Source organism: Esox lucius, chromosome 9, assembly GCF_011004845.1.
Source record: "Esox lucius isolate fEsoLuc1 chromosome 9, fEsoLuc1.pri, whole genome shotgun sequence".
Taxonomy (NCBI): Eukaryota; Metazoa; Chordata; class Actinopteri; order Esociformes; family Esocidae; genus Esox; species Esox lucius.
In genome coordinates this window covers 14,929,771-14,947,947 of record NC_047577.1, presented here as the reverse complement: position 1 = coordinate 14,947,947, position 18,177 = coordinate 14,929,771, and the positions used below count along the sequence as shown (strand labels likewise).

Below are 18,177 nucleotides of genomic sequence, written 5' to 3'. Positions count from 1 at the left end.
TGGGGGGAGAATTCCATAGCTGCCACTGTCAGTTGGGTTAAATCAGTACCTGACGTAAAACCACAGGAATGCAATAGGTGTCCCTTAGGGATGTGAGTCTGTGCCTGGCCCGCAGTGCCCGCAAAAAGACACTTCCCCGCTCTAAAGCTGTCATCGCTGGCGTATAGGCCAAGAAAAGCCCTTCAGAGGCCCGACCTCAACCACAGCTGTTGAACTAATTAACCTAAGGGGCAAACAAACAGCCTGAGACGTACAATAGCAAAGACATAGGGCCGTATCCCATTTTGGCGTGACTGTGGTTTATTTTGTTGGTTGTGTTTATTTGGGTTACAGGGAGGAGAGCTTGGCTGGCTCTCCTCCCTTTTGACTCAGGACATTCTTAGACAATTCACTGCAGCCAAGTGAACATCCCATTAAATCATCCGCCTGTCACAGACTCGCTGTTTACATTATGTTTCCATTTTAGCACATTTTGTATCTCAACCCGGAGCCACTTTGAGCAGTGGTTGAGTACATTTTCTTGCTATTTCATACTGGTCTCCGTTGAGAATCGAACCCACGCCCCTGGCATGACTGGTGCAAACCAAACCCACGCAGTCCCCCCCCCACCCCGCTACAGTGTTGTATGTTCTCCCTTCAGAGGTGAATCAGGCGCGGGCAAAACGGAAAACACCAAGAAGGTCATCCAGTACCTCGCCCACGTTGCTTCCTCTCATAAAGGAAAAAGAGACCACAACATTCCTGTAAGTGTAAGTTTGGAACCTTGTTTTTATTTCATTTCCGGGTGTTCTCTCGTGTCCATTTCCCTGAACACACCTACAGATCTGTACCCTGTTCTGAACGTTTGACAGTTTGAGTTGGGATGTGAACGCTAGCAGTGTGACCTCTTCCACAATGTCACTTGTGCACCTGGCCCGGCTGATCCGCCCGGTTTTGGCAGCACACAGACGATGACCGCTAAGCCCTGTGAATCCATACCAGAACGAAGCATATGATCAACGGGATAACAATTAGAGGGTTACCCCATCCGATAGTGGAGGCGGCCTATGTGAGGTCACCAAAAGGGTCAAACCATAATGATCGACTGGTTGATAAAACACACTCATCTCATGACATGCTTGTTAATGTGTTTAGAGTTCATATCTCAACCCCCCCCCCCCCGTACTGTTTACCGTGTAGATTATGGTTCGGTCAGACCGCACAACTCTGTAACAAATTGCATTTGTTTATTTCTAACAAACAGCCGGAGTCCCCTAAGCCAGTGAAACTACAGGCAAGTCTTTCAAATTTCCTATACGCCATGTTCACGTGCATTTGGCTTTCAAACACACTTATAGCTGGGTCAATTTGAGATGTATGTTTGTGAGAACAGCCTGTTTTTCGGCTGGCCACTATGGGGCCTACGGATGCTAACATCAACGGCACTCGCAGTGTTAAATGGTGACATTTGTGTCAAAATTTACACCGTCAAATATTGGGGATTGACCCAGATTTTCTTCCTATCAGGCGGATAATCATGTCGTGAGTACCTTTTTTTTAAATCTGGCACGGATATTTATATGAATGTGTTTCCATTTCGGTGGGCCAATGCACTGTGTTTACTGTAAAGTGAGCTTGCAAATGTTATTTCACACTCAATGAAACATGTTCACGTGCATGCCTTTGTTGTATTTCGCCCCCCGGCCTGCCACCAGGTAAGTCTGAACAGACGCGTCGTGCTGAGGGAGCTATTTTTAAAACCCCAATGCCGTGTAGACACTCAACATCCAGACTGTGGAAGGAAGATGAAGGCACATGCCTGGATGTGAGGATGCCACTGCCACACACCCAGGCATCACAGATGGGCTGAGTGTCAGTCCAGGGATGATGTTACACCCATCATCTCAGTGGCTCGGTGTTCCTCTCGACGGGGCCTATTTGCTCTTCAGACCGGTTTTGTAAATCTTGTTTATACTGCCCAGATAATGCGAATTGCACATGAGTTGTACACTCAGTGAAGACTCTGTGCTCACCGCGGCACACTGCCGCTAGGCTAATACAAGAAACACATGAACCCCGGAGTGGCGGACCGCTACAAGCTTTTTGAAATGGAGCCTTTTGGGGAAGCGACGCATCCATTCCCCACATCGACACGTCCTGCTTCTGTTTTATTTAGTGGTGAATTAACTACCTCTGCTTTCACTTTATGCATTATTTTGCCTGTCCTGAATTGTCGTTGAGTACAACAATACCTGTGTTTGTTTTACATGGTGTGTTTATATGTATGTATACCCTGTCTTTAGTATTTCCATGACCATTAACACTACCTGTTTATTTCCATGATAACATTTGACTATCTGCCCATTGACTACAGACTGGAGCCCTGTTCTATGTGAGTAGCATATAGTCCGTCCCTCGCATCTCTCGCTCACCCACTCACCCCCTGCCCCCACCCCCCCCCACACACACACACACTCCACTCACTAGAGCTGAAATACTGTAAAGGGGCTTCTATTGTCTCTGTAGGCTGTGTATTTATGGGTGTCGACAGGGGGGCAAAGCTGTTTGTGTTTTTCTGTCACCTCTGGGACTCGTAGGTTATTGCATGTACTGTGTGAAGTTGCTTTTCTGATCTGCAGCAGGCTCTGCTTGTTTGAAATCTCATTTAAATTTCATTAAAATGTAAAATTACTTCAGTTGTGAAAAGGTTTTCTCACTTAAATGACCCACTTTTTTAATGTTATGCCCCCAGTCATAAATTGTGTTGTATTACGTTCCACAATTATAGCTGCGTACATTTAGCAAGATTCCTGTCAGCACCTTGTCACAAACCTTTCTCCACATCCAATTTGGCTCCCAGTAAGGCTGCTGGACAGCTTTTCACCCGTGAGGCGTTGATGCTGCCAAATAGGGGGCTTTATTAAACAGTCAGTTAGAGTTCAACTTAGCTGGAGCTCAAGTAGAACCGGAGGAGAGCAGCAGGGTAGAGCCAAGAGGGCCCTTGGGCCGCAGTCCCAAGCTCAGAGTAGGAACACGAACCCCCCCCATTTGCAAGCCAATCGCGTACCTGCTTTTGGGATGAGTGATTTCTGCATACAGAAAGTTATCCTGGATGCTCTGTGGAAGCCGGTTTAAAAAAAATGTACCCCGTATTCTAAATCGCAAACCCCTAGTCGAGTCGCCTGCATTGTTAACACTCTCAACAGACATGCTCTGTAGTGTTATTCCGCTAATGGTCTTGGCCCAACTCTGGACTGTCTGTCCAACAGTGACTGTTCTTGTGGGCTTTCGATATGTGAAGTCTGTCCAGTGAAGACTCATTTATGGTGCAGATGAGTGCACATCATCAACTTTCTTTTTTCTTGAAGATTTAATGGGACGGTTTTTATTGACCCTCCTTGGTTACAAAGAATCAAAGTTGAACTCTACATTATTTTCAGTGATGTTAACGTGATATTTAGTGGGACTCAAATCATTATGCCAGGTCACAGAAACGGCAGCTCCGTTTTCGAAAACTAGCTATATGTCTCTCAGTCCTCCCAGGCAGTATATCGTCATTCCTTATATAATATCTGTCTGTGGTTATTAGCCTGTTACTGTTTCCACAAGGGTTTCCAGACACTGTCAGTTAGAGTAAGTGTCAGGTATTCCAACCAGTGGTTTTGCGGTCTGCTCACAGAAACCTGATATTTAGTGGCACAGTACTTCCAGGCTGACAAGTTGTTGTCACTGCTGGTGATTAGCCTCCTAACATGCCAATGGAAGCTTCTGGAATCTGTCTCTGGGCCACTGTAATGTGGGTCAGCTTTTAATGCTCCTAAATTGGAGGCCTGCCGGTGTACATAACCTGCCCTTTGTTCCTACCTGTCTTCCCGGTCGGTGCACTTGAGTTTCGGTACAGACTGGCAGTTTATACAGTTACGCATTTTCCATTATGGCCTAAGTGGTTTGTTCTACGGCTTGTGCCATGTTGAGCTGTATTTCACTGTGTGGGATAGTTGTATTCCTCGTGTCCGTGATCATTGGAAATGGTGAGATCGCACTAACGTGTTTGGATCCATGCTATGATTGACCTGCAGAATCTGCCTTTGGCAGGATGAGGATGGAACAGACTTATTTAAATCCAGTCTCATTTTCAATAAAAGCAACAGCGGTTGCGCTCTCTTCTGGTCAAGGCAGCCAAAGACAACATATCTGTCTCATTGACGATGATTTCCTAACGCTAACTTTTCCCAAACTGAGCTTGGAAACACGCCACCCTCTCGAGCGATTAAAAATGTGGCCTGCTTGTAACGGGAAAGTCCCGCTCCCATCTAGCCTCAGTAAAGAAATAAGAGCTCAACTTAGAGGCCAAGTTATTATAATTTTTTTTGTTCAGCCTTTTTGGATTCCCTAGTCATGACCGACCATAGAACGTCGGTCTGGATGGGATTGTAATGGGCCACCTGTCCAAACACGGTGTGTCAGGTACATGTGTATTAGGTACACTCTAGCAAAGCCTTTTGTGACAAAAGACCAACTAGTTCAGAGACTTTAGTTTCAGATCCAGCCAGGTGAGGTCTTCAACATTGTCAGTGATCTGTCCCTCCCTCCCTTTGGGGCAGTTCTAATGACACCTGCCTTCTCCACGTTGGATTGAGTGTGTCTCCGGCTTGTGTCTGTGTGCCGACCAGGCATGTTGTTCAGTTGCTAACTTGTGATCTGTGGCCTTCATTACCCCGGTTGCCTCATTGGCCCCAACTCATCCAGCAACCATTCGCTGCACACATCATAAACAGCACTGCTGTGGAATATTTGAAACATCTGTGTGTTTTAAACCAATGATTGTTTTGGGTTGTTTTGCCCATGTTTTCCAGAAAGTCTTCTTATCTAAATATAGGTTTATTAGGAATTGTTTTGTTAATCTTTGAGAAGGATTTTCTTGGATGTTGAGGGATGTTGCTCTCACCGTGGAAAAAGGACATGCAAACCCAGTCCAGATGGATTGTACATTCCCTGGGAGGTGTCAAGTTTTAGCTGAACCCCATGCTGCAAATTCAGAGCAGTTCTGTTCTGTTGTGTTCTAGAACTAAGCAACAATAGTCTGATCCATTCCCTTCAAAACCTCTCCAGACGTTCTACTCTGAGTGAACGGACAACAGGGAACAAATGGCATTTGGACACGACACGTCTCTGCCAGCTAGGATTTATTTGGAGAACTTGGTTCTCTTTAGGCCTATGTCTTTAGTCTCAGTTGGACGTTTTGCTGGAAGATGTTGGACAGAGGAGCTGTAAAGTCTTCCCTAGCATGCTCCGTTGATCCCATCTGTTTTGTACTGCCTCAGGATACCAGTTTTGTTTTCTAGTACTCTTTATGGTTATACTGTGTTGAAAAACACTACTAAAAGAAAAGGGTCCACCATACGTTACAATAGTCTGTGACACATACATATTTTATTGTTAGATTGGCTTTTAAACTTTAGGAGGATGATGAAACAGTGTGATGAAATTTGTTTTGCCTGGGTGTAGATTTGTAGTTCTGTATTTTATATTTGTAACAAGTTTATTTTGGGTAAATGGGGCATATGTGCTTGGACCCAGTGCTTTGCTGTAATGTCTGTCCTCTATTTCAGGGTGAGTTGGAACGTCAGCTTCTACAGGCCAACCCCATCCTTGAGTCTTTTGGCAACGCCAAGACCGTGAAGAATGACAACTCGTCACGTTTCGTAAGTCAACAATGTGTATATATCCGGCATATGAGATGCATATATAAGTGGCATATGAGTGGCATATTCAGCTAGCGTGTTTTTGGATTTGGAACATTTCTGAAAAGAAATGAATGGCAAGGAATTTGTTTGATTATCTGTTTGAGCATTCCAGCACGACGAGAAGCGTCTGCTATTCATTAATGGTGGTTTAGATTAGAAAGGTTTGTTCGGTACAGATCACAGATGTTTCAAGCCTCACGCACAGAGCCCGGGTCAGTAGAGACCCAGTGGAATGTGGCCAAATATGGATCAAATGAAATGGTTTGTACTGGTCCCAGGTCTTTGTATGTGCAACCCCTCTGACTATTGCTTTATAACATTAGTAATTGGCGAAAGAACAGTTCTGGGACCACCAGATTAATTAAATGTAGCGTTATTGAAATGCGGCTTATAGAAAGACAGACGGGCGTCTTTCAGCAGTATGAGATCCCGTTGAACACTATGGGATGCGGAGACGTGGTGGTTTTGCTTTCCTCACCCCCATCTCCCTCTCTTGCTACAGGGGAAGTTCATCCGGATTAACTTTGATGTCACCGGATACATCGTCGGGGCCAACATCGAAACTTGTATCTTTCCATGAAGCAAGCTTTGATTTTTCTCTTCAACGACTCGAGGACAAAATCTACCGTTTCTATAGTGTATAAGTAATAACGCCCAGTTGAGGCTACCTTTCCTTGACCTCGTGGTGACAGATCTGCTGGAGAAATCCAGAGCCATCCGCCAAGCCAAAGATGAACGCACCTTCCACATCTTCTACCAGCTGCTTTCTGGGGCTGGAGAACATCTCAAGTGTGAGAACACCAGTCCTATTTGTCTCCTGTGAAATGCAGTCAGTGCTTCTGTAATGAGTGGAAGGATGGATATGGCCATCCGCCATGAGAATACAGAGCTCTTTTACAAAGCTGAATAGTTGTTAGAAGTATTTGGAAACCCGATCAAGATGTGTGCACTTGTGTCACTGCATAACAATCAAATCACATGTCGTCCTGTTCACAAGTCCTGTTTGATAACTTAAACGTGACTTGTATTTCCTCTGTGTAGCGGACCTGCTCCTGGAGGGATTCAACAGCTACCGCTTTCTGTCCAATGGCAACATTCCCATCCCCGGTCAGCAGGACAAAGACAACTTTCAGGAGACCATGGAGGCCATGAACATAATGAGCTTCTCCCACGACGAGATCCTTGGTACACAGGCTTCATTCTCGACTAACTGTCTAATGGGGCTTTTGCAGTCAATATGAAAATTATAGACACTGATATACAGTTTGGTGTATTAAGTCAAATGTAGGAGCGGTGTTCATGGTTCGGTTATAATATCATATTTCCTTCCTCTGTGCTTGCAGCCATGTTAAAGGTGGTTTCCTCCGTGCTTCAGTTTGGGAACATCATCTTCAAGAAGGAGAGGAACTCAGATCAGGCTTCCATGCCTGAAAACACAGGTAACTAACAGACACATTAACACACTGGTTTACAAAACCGGTAACTAACACACATTAACACACTTGTCTACAAAACGGGTTACTAACAGATGCATTAACACACTGGTTTACAGCACAGACACATTGACACACTGGTTTACAGCACAGACGCATTGACACACTGGTTTACAGCACAGACAACTTTCAAACTAGAGCAAAATAAATTTTTCATTGTGTCAAATTTACAAATTTACATAACATTTAATCCTTCATCCTAAAGTGGAGCAGCAAGTGTCACTGAGATGACTCCGCTAGCAAGTCCCAGATGTGGAAAACAGATGGTTTTAGCAGGCCCCACACTGGCACAGCTGCCTGTAGAAATAATAAAGATGTATCATTCTAACCTCTCCAGAAGTATTTAAATGTTCAAGTCTCTCCCCAGTCCCATTTCATATATGAAAGACCAATATCATAAAAGCTGTTTTGAGATGTCTTAAATCCAGTCTGCTGTGTTAGCCTGCGGGTGTTCTACAGCTGTGCGTTTAACTACCTTCTAACCTGATCCGGTGTCCAAGGCAGGCCTGGCTTCTAATGACATCTAACGCTTTGCTTTTCCAACGGGATCAATGAATAAATACCCCAAATGCCGGACAGGCCTAGAGCAAACTCTCTGTAAGAATGTAGAGGTTTCAAATAGTATTTGATCCCTGGTTTGCTCCAGGCATTCTGCAGTTACTGGATTGGCAGGGGTCCAGTTCTAACTTATTCTGTACCTCAAATATAAGGAATGTCTGGCTGCAGGGATGGAGGGGGACGGTTGTAATTGTTAGATACAAACCATGTGGTGTGCTGCCAGGAGTGTGAATTAATGGTGGTCTCGCCCAGGGCTCCCATAGAGTCTGTATGGCTTTTACTGAATGTTTTCCAAACCACCAGTGTTTCCAGGAGTTGGAGGGTTATTGGGTTAATTGCTGGGTCTATAGTGTTATCATATGTACATAATCATTCCCTGAGTAACGTCTAGTCCGACTCCTCAAACGTCGCTACTGGTATCGCTGCTACTTCTTTTCCTTTGAGCCTCTGCGAGGGATATTTGACGGTGGTGCAGTTATATAGTTGACCTGTAATTCGTCACATTTCAACGGCTGACATTTTACATTCCTTCTGTTCTCCCTTTTCCTTCCCTCCTTCCTTCATCCTCGTTTGCCAGCGGCCCAGAAGTTGTGCCACTTGTTGGGGCTGAATGTGCTGGAGTTCACCAGAGCTATCCTGTCTCCCAGGATCAAGGTGGGACGAGACTACGTCCAGAAGGCCCAAACCAAAGAACAGGTGAGTCTTTGTCTGGGTCTATCTACTATACATTTCTGCAAAGGGCAGAGAATTTGGGCAGCGGCGACGTGGTGTATTCTGTGAGCTTAATCAAGGTAGCATGCCATAGTGTGAGTTCCTTCCAGCGCGTAAGGATTCTGGTGTAAACTTACCTGGCTGGGCAAGTAGCATGAAAAGAACCAGAATCGATTTGCTGACTTTGAAACATAGTAATGTCAGGACAGTGCGGTGTGGTTCCTGTTTTTGAACAGTGCTAACTAGAACTCCCCTCTCTTTCAGGCGGACTTTGCGGTGGAGGCCCTGGCCAAGGCCACCTACGAGCGTCTGTTCCGCTGGCTGGTCCACCGCATCAACAAGGCCCTGGACCGCACCAAGAGACAGGGTGCCTCCTTCATTGGCATCCTGGACATCGCTGGCTTTGAGATCTTTCAGGTTACTACAATAATTGTGCCTTCAAAGCCAAGAACATGGCAAATGTGGTCTGCACATGTTTCCTCTGTCTTCCAGATTTCTTCCAGAGACAACAGCTCACTGGGGGTCTTACTTCATTCTGTCCATTGAATTAGTTATTTGAAGGGTGTAAGAACACTATGTGGAAAATAAGTTGTTGCCAAAACATTTCTAAGAACATAATTCCATTGTGGCCCTCCAAAGAGTTTGTTTTGAGAAACACTCCATTTGCAAAAAAACTAATCTTGAGCCTTGTCTCTTGTTTAAAGCAGGCTCATCGATTGATCTATAACATGATATATGATACTGGACGTATGAGACTAGTTTGAATTTCGAACCCTGTTTAACAACTGATGATGTGAACTGTGTTTTTCATAGAACACTTGATATTCCTCCATATCCCAGGACAAATCTTTCTATATTTCCCCTATGATTTGTGACAGCTATTAATTCCCCCACCAAGAGACTGGCTGCAACGTTTTACTTTTGGGCTCATTTAAAATACCAGAGCCAAAGAAACACAAAATACATCACAATCCTGGGATCATTATAATGAGAGAAAACAAAAATCAATCCGCAATTGTTTGGGCTGGTTGTTGAACATGATAAAAACCCTGGTGGTTCAATTGAAAACAGAACGAAGACAGTCTGTTTCCTGGCAACTCAAATTCCCTTTTCTGGCCAAATGCTAGACCCACGCAGAGGTCAGTTTCTATTGCTCCATGAATCAGAATCTGAACACCTCCGGAGAACTGAAAATGATCCAACCATCTGATCTTAGGCTAGAACCACAACGCACTTGAGTAATGCAACATTTAGAGGAAATGTGTCCAGTACTGAAGAAAATATGAAACTATAAACTCACTACTGCACACCGATTAGCCATAACATTATGACCACTTGCCTAATATTGTGTTGGTCCCCCTTTTGCTGCCAAAACAGTCTGACCCATCGCTGGATGGACTCCACTAGACCTCTGAAGGTGTGTTGTGGAATCTGGCACCAAGACTTTAGCAGCAGATCCTTTAAGTCCTATAAGTTGCGAGATGGGGCCTCCATGGATTGGACTTGTTTGTCCAGCACCTCCCACAGATGCATGATTGGATTGAGATCTGGGGAATTTGGAGACCAAGTCAACACCTTGAACTTCTTGTTGTGTTCCTCAAACCATTCCTGAACCATTTTTGCTTTGTGACAGAGTGCATTATCGTGCTGAAAGAGGCCAATGCCATCAGGAAATGCTGTTGCCATGAAAGGGTCTGCAACAATGCTTAGGTATATGGTATGTGTCAAAGTAACATCAACATGAATGGCAGGACCCAAGGTTTCCCAGCGGAACATTGCCCAAAGCATCACACTGCCTTCCCATAGTGCATCCTGGTGCCATGTGTTCTCCAGGTAAGCGACGCACACGCATCCTGCAATCCATGCAAAAGGAGACGTGATTCATCGAGTAGGCCACCTTCTTCCATTGCTCCGTGGTCCAGTTCTGATGCTCACGTGCCTATTGTTTTCGGCAGGGGTCAGCATGGGCACCCTGACTGGTCTGTGGCTATTCTGACCCATACACAACAAACTGTGATACTGTGTGTTCTGACACCTTTCTATCAGAACCAGCATTAACTTTTTCAGCAGTTTTGAGCTACAGTAGCTCATCTGTTGGATCGGACCACACGGGCCAGCCTTCGCTCCCCATGTGCATCAATGACCCTGTCACCGGTTCACCGCTTTTCCTTCCTTGGACGACCTCTGATAGGTACTGACCACTGCAGACCAGGAACACCCCACAAAGGCTGCAGTTTTGGAGATGCTCTGACCCAGTCGTCTAGCCATCACAATTTGGACTTTGTCAAAGACCCCTCAGATCCTTACGCTTGCCCATTTTTCCTGCTTCTAACACATCAACTTTGAGGACAGAATGTTCACTTGCAGCTTAATATATCCCACCCACTGACAGGTGCCATGATAATGAGATTATTAGTGTTATACACTTCACCTGACAGTGGTCATAATGTTACGACTGATCGTGTAAGATGCAGGATAAGAACGTCTGATTAATTACTTAAAATATCCTTCGCTTTTATTCTCTCATTGGTTAGAGATGCAGTGTTCAATTGCTTATGACCTTGTTTTGTCCAAGACCCCTCTGTTAATATTTAAATTAGGAAGCTGTGAGAAATTGTAAATTTTTTCAGAAATGAAGTGTTGTTTTTTTTTTTTTTTTAACAAGACAAAGTTAATGGAGTTTCTTTTTAGTTAAGAAATCACTGAAACCTCTCTCGGTCTCTCCCCTGTAGCTGAACTCCTTTGAGCAGCTGTGCATCAACTACACCAACGAGAAGCTCCAGCAACTGTTCAACCACACCATGTTCGTCCTGGAGCAGGAAGAGTACCAGAGGGAGGGCATCGAGTGGAGCTTCATCGACTTTGGCCTGGACCTGCAGCCCTGCATCGACCTCATTGAGAGGCCGGTCAGTATCCGTTTAGTGAGTTTACCCACGTGTGTTTTCCTCCTGCGACGCAGCGCCGTCCTCATCGCCCGGGTGAAGATCGGCAAAGCGGCAACGTTGTTACAATACCAGCGCCAATTGAGGAGGCACTTCCTGAAGCGGAGCACGTTTCCATGTTCTGCATTTTTACACGTTCTTACAGTGTACCCAGTTTAACTCTCAACTTCCTGTTGTCGCGCAGGCGAACCCCCCTGGCGTGTTGGCTCTGTTGGATGAGGAGTGCTGGTTCCCCAAAGCCACAGACAAGACGTTCATTGACAAGCTGGTCCAGGAGCAGGGCGCCCACCCCAAGTTCCAGAAGCCCCGACAGCTGAAGGACAAGGCAGACTTCTGCATCATCCACTACGCTGGCAAGGTACTGACCGGGTCCATTGAACGGGCTTGTTTGAGGACAGTTTAAAGGGATGGATTTTGAGGTTTAAACACAGCAATTGCTGTACGAAAATACTGCAAACTTTCCCTTTTACCACAGTTTAGCCATATTCCTGTATAATGGACAGTACAATGCAAAGGCATTTACAAGTTATTGTGGTTTACATCATGTAAAACCTGTAGATCCGTGAGCCCAAAACCGTTGCCTAGCAGCAGTGCTCTTGAGGACCCCTACTGTCTTTTTTAACCCCGACAGTTAGTTGTCAACCCTCCAGATGTTCTCATTCCTCCAGGTATTCCCCAGTGACGGTCGTCTTTTGAAAAGCCATTACAATATTCTAGTTACGCTGCATCCTGAGCTATTGGCTGTTTTGCATCCATACCGGCTCTCGTTGACACACGCCTCTAAATCATTCCAGAAAAGAATGTGTTGCTGGGCGACAGCCTCCGCGTAACTCTGAACAGATGTGGTGACGTTGCTCAGCGGGGGGACCGTCCCGGGCTGGACCGGACGGGGCCACTTCTCTGTTGCGCAACCCTCCTCCCACATAGCTCTTACATAAAGCCCTGACCAGATATCAATGTGAATACCACAGTGAGCGCTGTGCGTCAGTCCCGGAGCGCTGGCAGCAGACTCACATGGCAAGGGGTCTAGGAGGAGTGATGAGTCTACCTCAAATTCAGTCTCCCGCAGTGTGTTTAGTTTAAACTCTCACCCCTTCCCTCCAGAATGAAGTTGTTACCACAGCGTTTCTATTGCACAACACTACTTTCCACAAAGGCTAATTCAGTTAAACTCAGAACTCTTTATTTATGCCAGAAGGGCAGTTATGGCTCATCTTTTTAGGCGTATTCGTTTCTGATGTATTCCCCCCCCCCTCCAAGGTGGACTACAAGGCAGATGAGTGGCTGATGAAGAACATGGACCCACTGAATGACAATGTGGCCACACTGCTGCACCAGTCCACAGATAAGTTTGTGGCTGAGCTGTGGAAGGACGGTAAGGAGGAGTAGTTAACAATACAGTATTTACCACTATCACAGTACGATGTTTAGATTGCCTTGGCTTCCTTATTTTGGCTTGTACTACTTATTGTGTGATCGTTTGTTGCTTATTCGTTTAACACCATGTTAATGAGGCACTATCTAACTCGAGATGGTTAGTTAACACCATGTTAATGAGGCACTATTTAACTCTAAATAGTGCCTCATTAATATGGTGTTGGCTAGTTATCTAAGTAATTAGTTATCTAGGTAGTTAGTTATCTAGGTAGATAGTTAGCTAACGCCATATTAATGCGGTACTATCTAACTCTAGCCTGCCACTAACTGTCTGTGTAAGTTTGGTATCTCTGTGTGACGGTCTTTTTCTCATGTCGTTTTCTCTCTCTCTGTCAGGTGTCTTTGTACCCCTGTCTCTCTGTATTGTAGAGATACAGAACAGTGTCCCTAGTCTTGATGAGCCTCCAGGTGAATGCTGTCACCGTAGCCCTAGCAGGTTCCATGCTCGCCAGCGCAGCATCGTGTAGCTTAGCTCTGTAGGCAGAGGCTCCCATTGCTTTCTAGGCTGCATGTCATTGTTGCCAATGTCTCAGCACTGAGGTAGTGAACTAGTCAACTGGCGTCAGGGCTAGTGCAGTAGCGAATTGACCAATGGTTGGAAATACCTTTCAACTATTCTGTTCTACCTCAAGCCATCATGGCACTAAATGTGTGGCTCTATTTGAAAACCCATGCACTTTTCTGGAACCCAAATTCATGTTCAAATGCCTGTCGAACACAAAATATATACCAAACTAATCTCTAAAGCCGGGGGTTGGCATTCAATTCAAGGCAGCTAATGTCTTACTATGGTTAGTAAGTTATTTAACCAAAAAAAACAAAATGGAATGCACAGATGGTTGAGATTTCAGGTGCCTTTCATTTTAACATTGTTAGAATGCGTCAGCACACTGATGACAACATTCTTGAAGGGTTTTATTCCCACTCCAGGGAATATATCTAAGGCTACAGGGAACTTGTGAATTCAGTCATGACTGTGGAAAGATTGATGGCCTTAATGTACACCTTTTATTTTTTCACAGTGGCAGAGAATTTGAACCACATGTAATGTTTGGCATTTCTTGTGGCCTGAATCTAATAGGCTATAGACAGCAAAATACAGCAGGTCTGACAGTGTTACAATATCTACTGTGTAAATACCAAATTTCTAGGACATTCTTGGAGTTTCTGAATTTAATAAACTTTAGGAGGGTTAGATGTAAGTAAATAAATACCGTACTGACTGAGTAAACACTTATATTTAACTGTGTCTTGTGTCAAAACGGCTTTGTACATCATGTTTAAAATATGAGGCTTTGTCAACGTGCGTGTCAAAATGTGTTTAAATCTTTGTTCTTTTGTATTAGTCCCATGTGGACACCACTGGGCTGTATTAGCGAGCTTTGGAGAATGTTAAGTTAATAGTTAACTGTAAGTGTCAGATAATGGAAGTCGACAAAGTTGATACAAATCTACATTTTAGCTGCTCGCATCAGGTAATATGGCCCAATTAGCCAACATTACCAGGTGTTAGTGATTATTATTACAGTAACACATGTCTTCTCAGCCAATTACTTCTGAACTACAATGAACCAAGTCTTTCTCATCAAAGTGCCTCTGACAGAGGTTTTTAGGTTTTATTGCAAATGTAATAGCACAGCCACAGTTAGGTAAAGTCCTTCCTGGAGCCAAGCTTACTTCACTGTTGATTGTTAAACCTCAATGCTATGTTCAAATAACTCATAGGTGACAAACTAACAATCCCTAAAGTTTGCCCATGTATTCAGTGAGCTGTGTCTTTATCTTTGTAGACACACTGCTAATACATTTTTATTAAGTCACGGTAGCTTTCTGTACATGTAGCTCTTGTGTGATATTTGAAATGCATCAAATACAAAATGTCAACGTCTGAGTACCATCAGAGTGGGTTAGGTAACCCTGCACTAAATGACGACAACAGAATACGACACAGGCCTTTCTCATGGAATCATCAGATTACTCTAATGTGATAAAAAAAAAATACTATTTATGATGTTCCACCCTTTTAAAATTACATTAGTTTCATAACGGCACTGTTTTAAAAGCAAACGTGCTTCAACCTCAAAAACTGTTGACATTATATTGCTGAAAGGAGTGTTATGGGACTGTAGTGCTTAACAAAATGTGCTTCAGCTCGCAGCACCCATCTAGCCCAGCCCCTCATCGGCCGTAGCTAGAAGACACACAAGTCTGAAATCCAATCCTGTTTGATTTAGTGTTTCCCGTGGCCCTTTCCTTGATCCCTGCGACACAAAATCCCGAGGAGCTGCCCGTCACACCCACCTCTTAGTTTCTTCATCCATCTGTGCCTGCAGCTGCCTCATCGTGCTGCTGTCCCGCTACATCCAGCGTCCTCACCCCCAACACCCTCCCCTGCCTTTTGCCTCTAACCCCCACCCACTCATCTCTCCCCCACCAGTGGACCGTATCGTGGGCCTGGACCAGGTGGCAGGCATGGCGGAGACGGCATTTGGGGCCACCTACAAGACCAAGAAGGGCATGTTCCGCACCGTGGGCCAGCTCTACAAGGAGTCCCTCACCAAACTCATGGCCACCTTGAGGAACACCAACCCCAACTTCGTCCGTTGCATCATCCCAAACCACGAGAAGAGGGTGGGCGGCAGATCCCATTGTACATGTCACTCTAGCCAAAGCAGACCAGCTGATACCATAGCCAACGGACAGGCTAAGAATTGATCTGAGTATAGCCTACAAGAACATATGTATTCAATAAAAATCTTCTGCTTCTGAACCTCCAATTGTATCTTCTGCTTCGCCTCTCTTGTGTGACAGGCCGGTAAGCTAGAGCCCCACCTGGTTCTGGACCAGCTGAGGTGTAACGGAGTTCTGGAGGGGATCCGTATCTGCAGACAGGGCTTCCCCAACCGCATCGTCTTCCAGGAGTTCAGGCAGAGGTAACCGGTGGAGACGGGAACCACACCCATCTGTTCTCTGGGGTTTTGCTGTTGAGCACCATGCCATTGTGTTCTCCTCTCTGTTACTCAGGTATGAGATCCTCACCCCTAATGCCATCCCCAAGGGATTCATGGATGGAAAGCAGGCCTGTGAAAGAATGGTAAGAGTTCCCTACTTTTCCTACACTTTCCCCTGTTTATTTTCCCCATTCACCCATATTCCACGGTATTGTAACAGATCCGAGCATTGGAACTGGACCCCAACCTGTTCCGGATCGGCCAGAGTAAGATCTTCTTCAGGACCGGAGTCCTGGCACACCTGGAGGAAGAGAGGGACCTGAAGATCACTGACATCATCATCTACTTTCAGTCCGTCTGCCGCGGCTACCTGGCACGCAAGTGAGTCATCCAGAGCTCCGATTGGCCTGTTTGGCGTGACCAAATAAGACTTCAGCCAATGAGCCACAAGAAGGCCATGTCCCATAGTGAGATGTCTCCCTGATCTCCTTCAGAGAACCTGAGTTACATGATGCAATCCAAATATTTAGATAGCCAGACATCCAGAAATCAAATCATAGTCAGTGTTGGTACTTGGGAGCCCCTGTGTTGATTTAGACACAATACATTTGAGAGGTGGGTGCTAAAGTGCCCAGTATTAATGAAGTACTAGTTGTGATCCACGGAGTTGGCCACATGTTGTAATATTTGCAATGTGTGCATCCGGGCGTTCCTCAGGGCGTTTGCTAAGAAGCAGCAGCAGCTGAGTGCTCTGAAGGTCCTCCAGAGGAACTGCGCTGCCTACCTCAAACTGCGCCACTGGCAGTGGTGGAGACTCTTCACCAAGGTGGGTGGAGGTCCTCCTGGCGGAGCTGCCAGTCAGAATACACTCATCAACCTGTCCCCCAGTCAGGACCCGTGACCGACCCTCTGTCCATTGCCGTCTCCCCAGGTGAAGCCTCTGCTCCAGGTCACCAGGCAGGAGGAGGAGATGCTAGCCAAAGACGAGGAGCTGGTCAAGGTGAAGGAGAGACAAAGCAAGGTGGAGGGAGAGCTGGTGGAGATGGAGAGGAAACACCAGCAGGTACGTGGCTACCTGGTCACCCGTTGCCTTAAAACCTCTATCTATTCTGAGATTATTTCTGCAGAAGATGAAACAACATATTCAGTTATTCCAGACAGTGGTCCCGGCCTCTGCCGACGGCTTAGTGCAGTTTGTAGTGGTCTGCAGGTTAGGTTTGATGGTTCACTAATGGGCTTGAGTGGATTTGAAATTTGAGATCCTAATCTAAACAAAGGAAGCTTTTGGTAATTACCAATTATTTTCCATTGATCGTCAGCTCCTGGAGGAGAAGAACATCCTGGCGGAACAACTGCAGGCTGAGACAGAGCTGTTTGCCGAGGCGGAGGAGATGAGGGCCCGTTTGGCTGCCAAGAAGCAGGAGCTGGAGGAGATCCTTCACGACCTGGAGTCCAGAGTGGAAGAGGAGGAGGAGAGAAACCAGAGCCTGCAGAACGAGAAGAAGAAGATGCAGTCTCACATCCAGGTCAGAGAGACATGCAGCAAGGATCTCACACACACACGCACAACAAGTTGATAAGCTTATGTTGTTTTTTTTATATAAGAATTCAAGCATTGCAATAAGTATCGTTATGATGAAGATACTGATTGGCTATGTCAAACTCCCGTTGTCTCTCCGTAGGATCTGGAGGAGCAGCTAGACGAGGAGGAGGCGGCCAGACAGAAGCTCCAGCTGGAGAAGGTGACGGCCGAGGCCAAGATCAAGAAGATGGAGGAGGACATTCTACTGCTGGAGGACCAGAACTCCAAGTTCCTCAAGGTCTGAGAAGAGAGCACACTCAAGCTAGATTCTAATATTATGCTTCCACATCGGCCAATAGGTCCTCCTGAACAAAAATCCCCCTCAAAGCAACCGGTGTTCATTAGGCCTTGGACTCTGAAGGTTACAGGAGATGGGAGAGACGTTTACAGTGCTTAATTTGATACCAGCTGTTTATTAGAGAAGCTAAATGGCCACATGTTGTTCTGCTGCCACATGTTGCAGACCCCTTTATCAAGACCGCTGGAGAAGCTGAACGTGTCTCTCTTCTCCACATGACAGGAAAAGAAGCTGCTGGATGACCGTGTGGTTGAAATGAGCTCCCAGCTGGCGGAGGAGGAGGAGAAGGCGAAGAACCTGGGCAAGGTGAAGAACAAGCAGGAGATGATGATGGTGGACCTGGAAGGTAAGGGCTCCACTGCGACTCCGGAGAGGTTACTGTGGGACTTAACGCAACTACCTCAAGATGGCAGACCATCTTCACGAAATCCTGACAAATACTCCTAACTAGATCTGATTATAATAACACCATTCTACGG

At 45.7% G+C, this 18,177-nt stretch overlaps 1 protein-coding gene across 8 annotated transcripts in view; it reads left to right on the top strand.

The window, feature by feature from the left end:
• The window catches only part of LOC105012284 (myosin-10), a 59,257-nt gene that overhangs the window by 27,992 nt on the left and 13,088 nt on the right, over positions 1–18,177 (top strand). Inside the window, exons 5-28 of one of the 8 annotated variants that reach the window (XM_020049801.3) lie at positions 641–743; positions 1,244–1,273; positions 1,507–1,521; positions 2,354–2,371; positions 5,592–5,684; positions 6,229–6,292; positions 6,419–6,517; positions 6,768–6,911; positions 7,070–7,165; positions 8,355–8,473; positions 8,753–8,905; positions 11,221–11,409; positions 11,615–11,788; positions 12,691–12,805; positions 13,204–13,275; positions 15,305–15,498; positions 15,679–15,800; positions 15,892–15,961; positions 16,039–16,199; positions 16,536–16,644; positions 16,750–16,881; positions 17,138–17,344; positions 17,501–17,638; positions 17,921–18,044. In XM_020049801.3, the coding sequence (XP_019905360.2) occupies positions 641–743; positions 1,244–1,273; positions 1,507–1,521; positions 2,354–2,371; positions 5,592–5,684; positions 6,229–6,292; positions 6,419–6,517; positions 6,768–6,911; positions 7,070–7,165; positions 8,355–8,473; positions 8,753–8,905; positions 11,221–11,409; positions 11,615–11,788; positions 12,691–12,805; positions 13,204–13,275; positions 15,305–15,498; positions 15,679–15,800; positions 15,892–15,961; positions 16,039–16,199; positions 16,536–16,644; positions 16,750–16,881; positions 17,138–17,344; positions 17,501–17,638; positions 17,921–18,044 (2,741 nt within the window). Of the gene's footprint in view, positions 1–640; positions 750–1,243; positions 1,274–1,506; positions 1,522–2,353; positions 2,372–5,591; positions 5,685–6,228; positions 6,293–6,418; positions 6,518–6,767; positions 6,912–7,069; positions 7,166–8,354; positions 8,474–8,752; positions 8,906–11,220; positions 11,410–11,614; positions 11,789–12,690; positions 12,806–13,203; positions 13,276–15,304; positions 15,499–15,678; positions 15,801–15,891; positions 15,962–16,038; positions 16,200–16,535; positions 16,645–16,749; positions 16,882–17,137; positions 17,345–17,500; positions 17,639–17,920; positions 18,045–18,177 lie in introns of all 8 variants that reach the window. The other 7 variants (XM_020049802.3, XM_020049800.3, XM_020049804.3 and 4 more) reach the window with 7 other exon arrangements.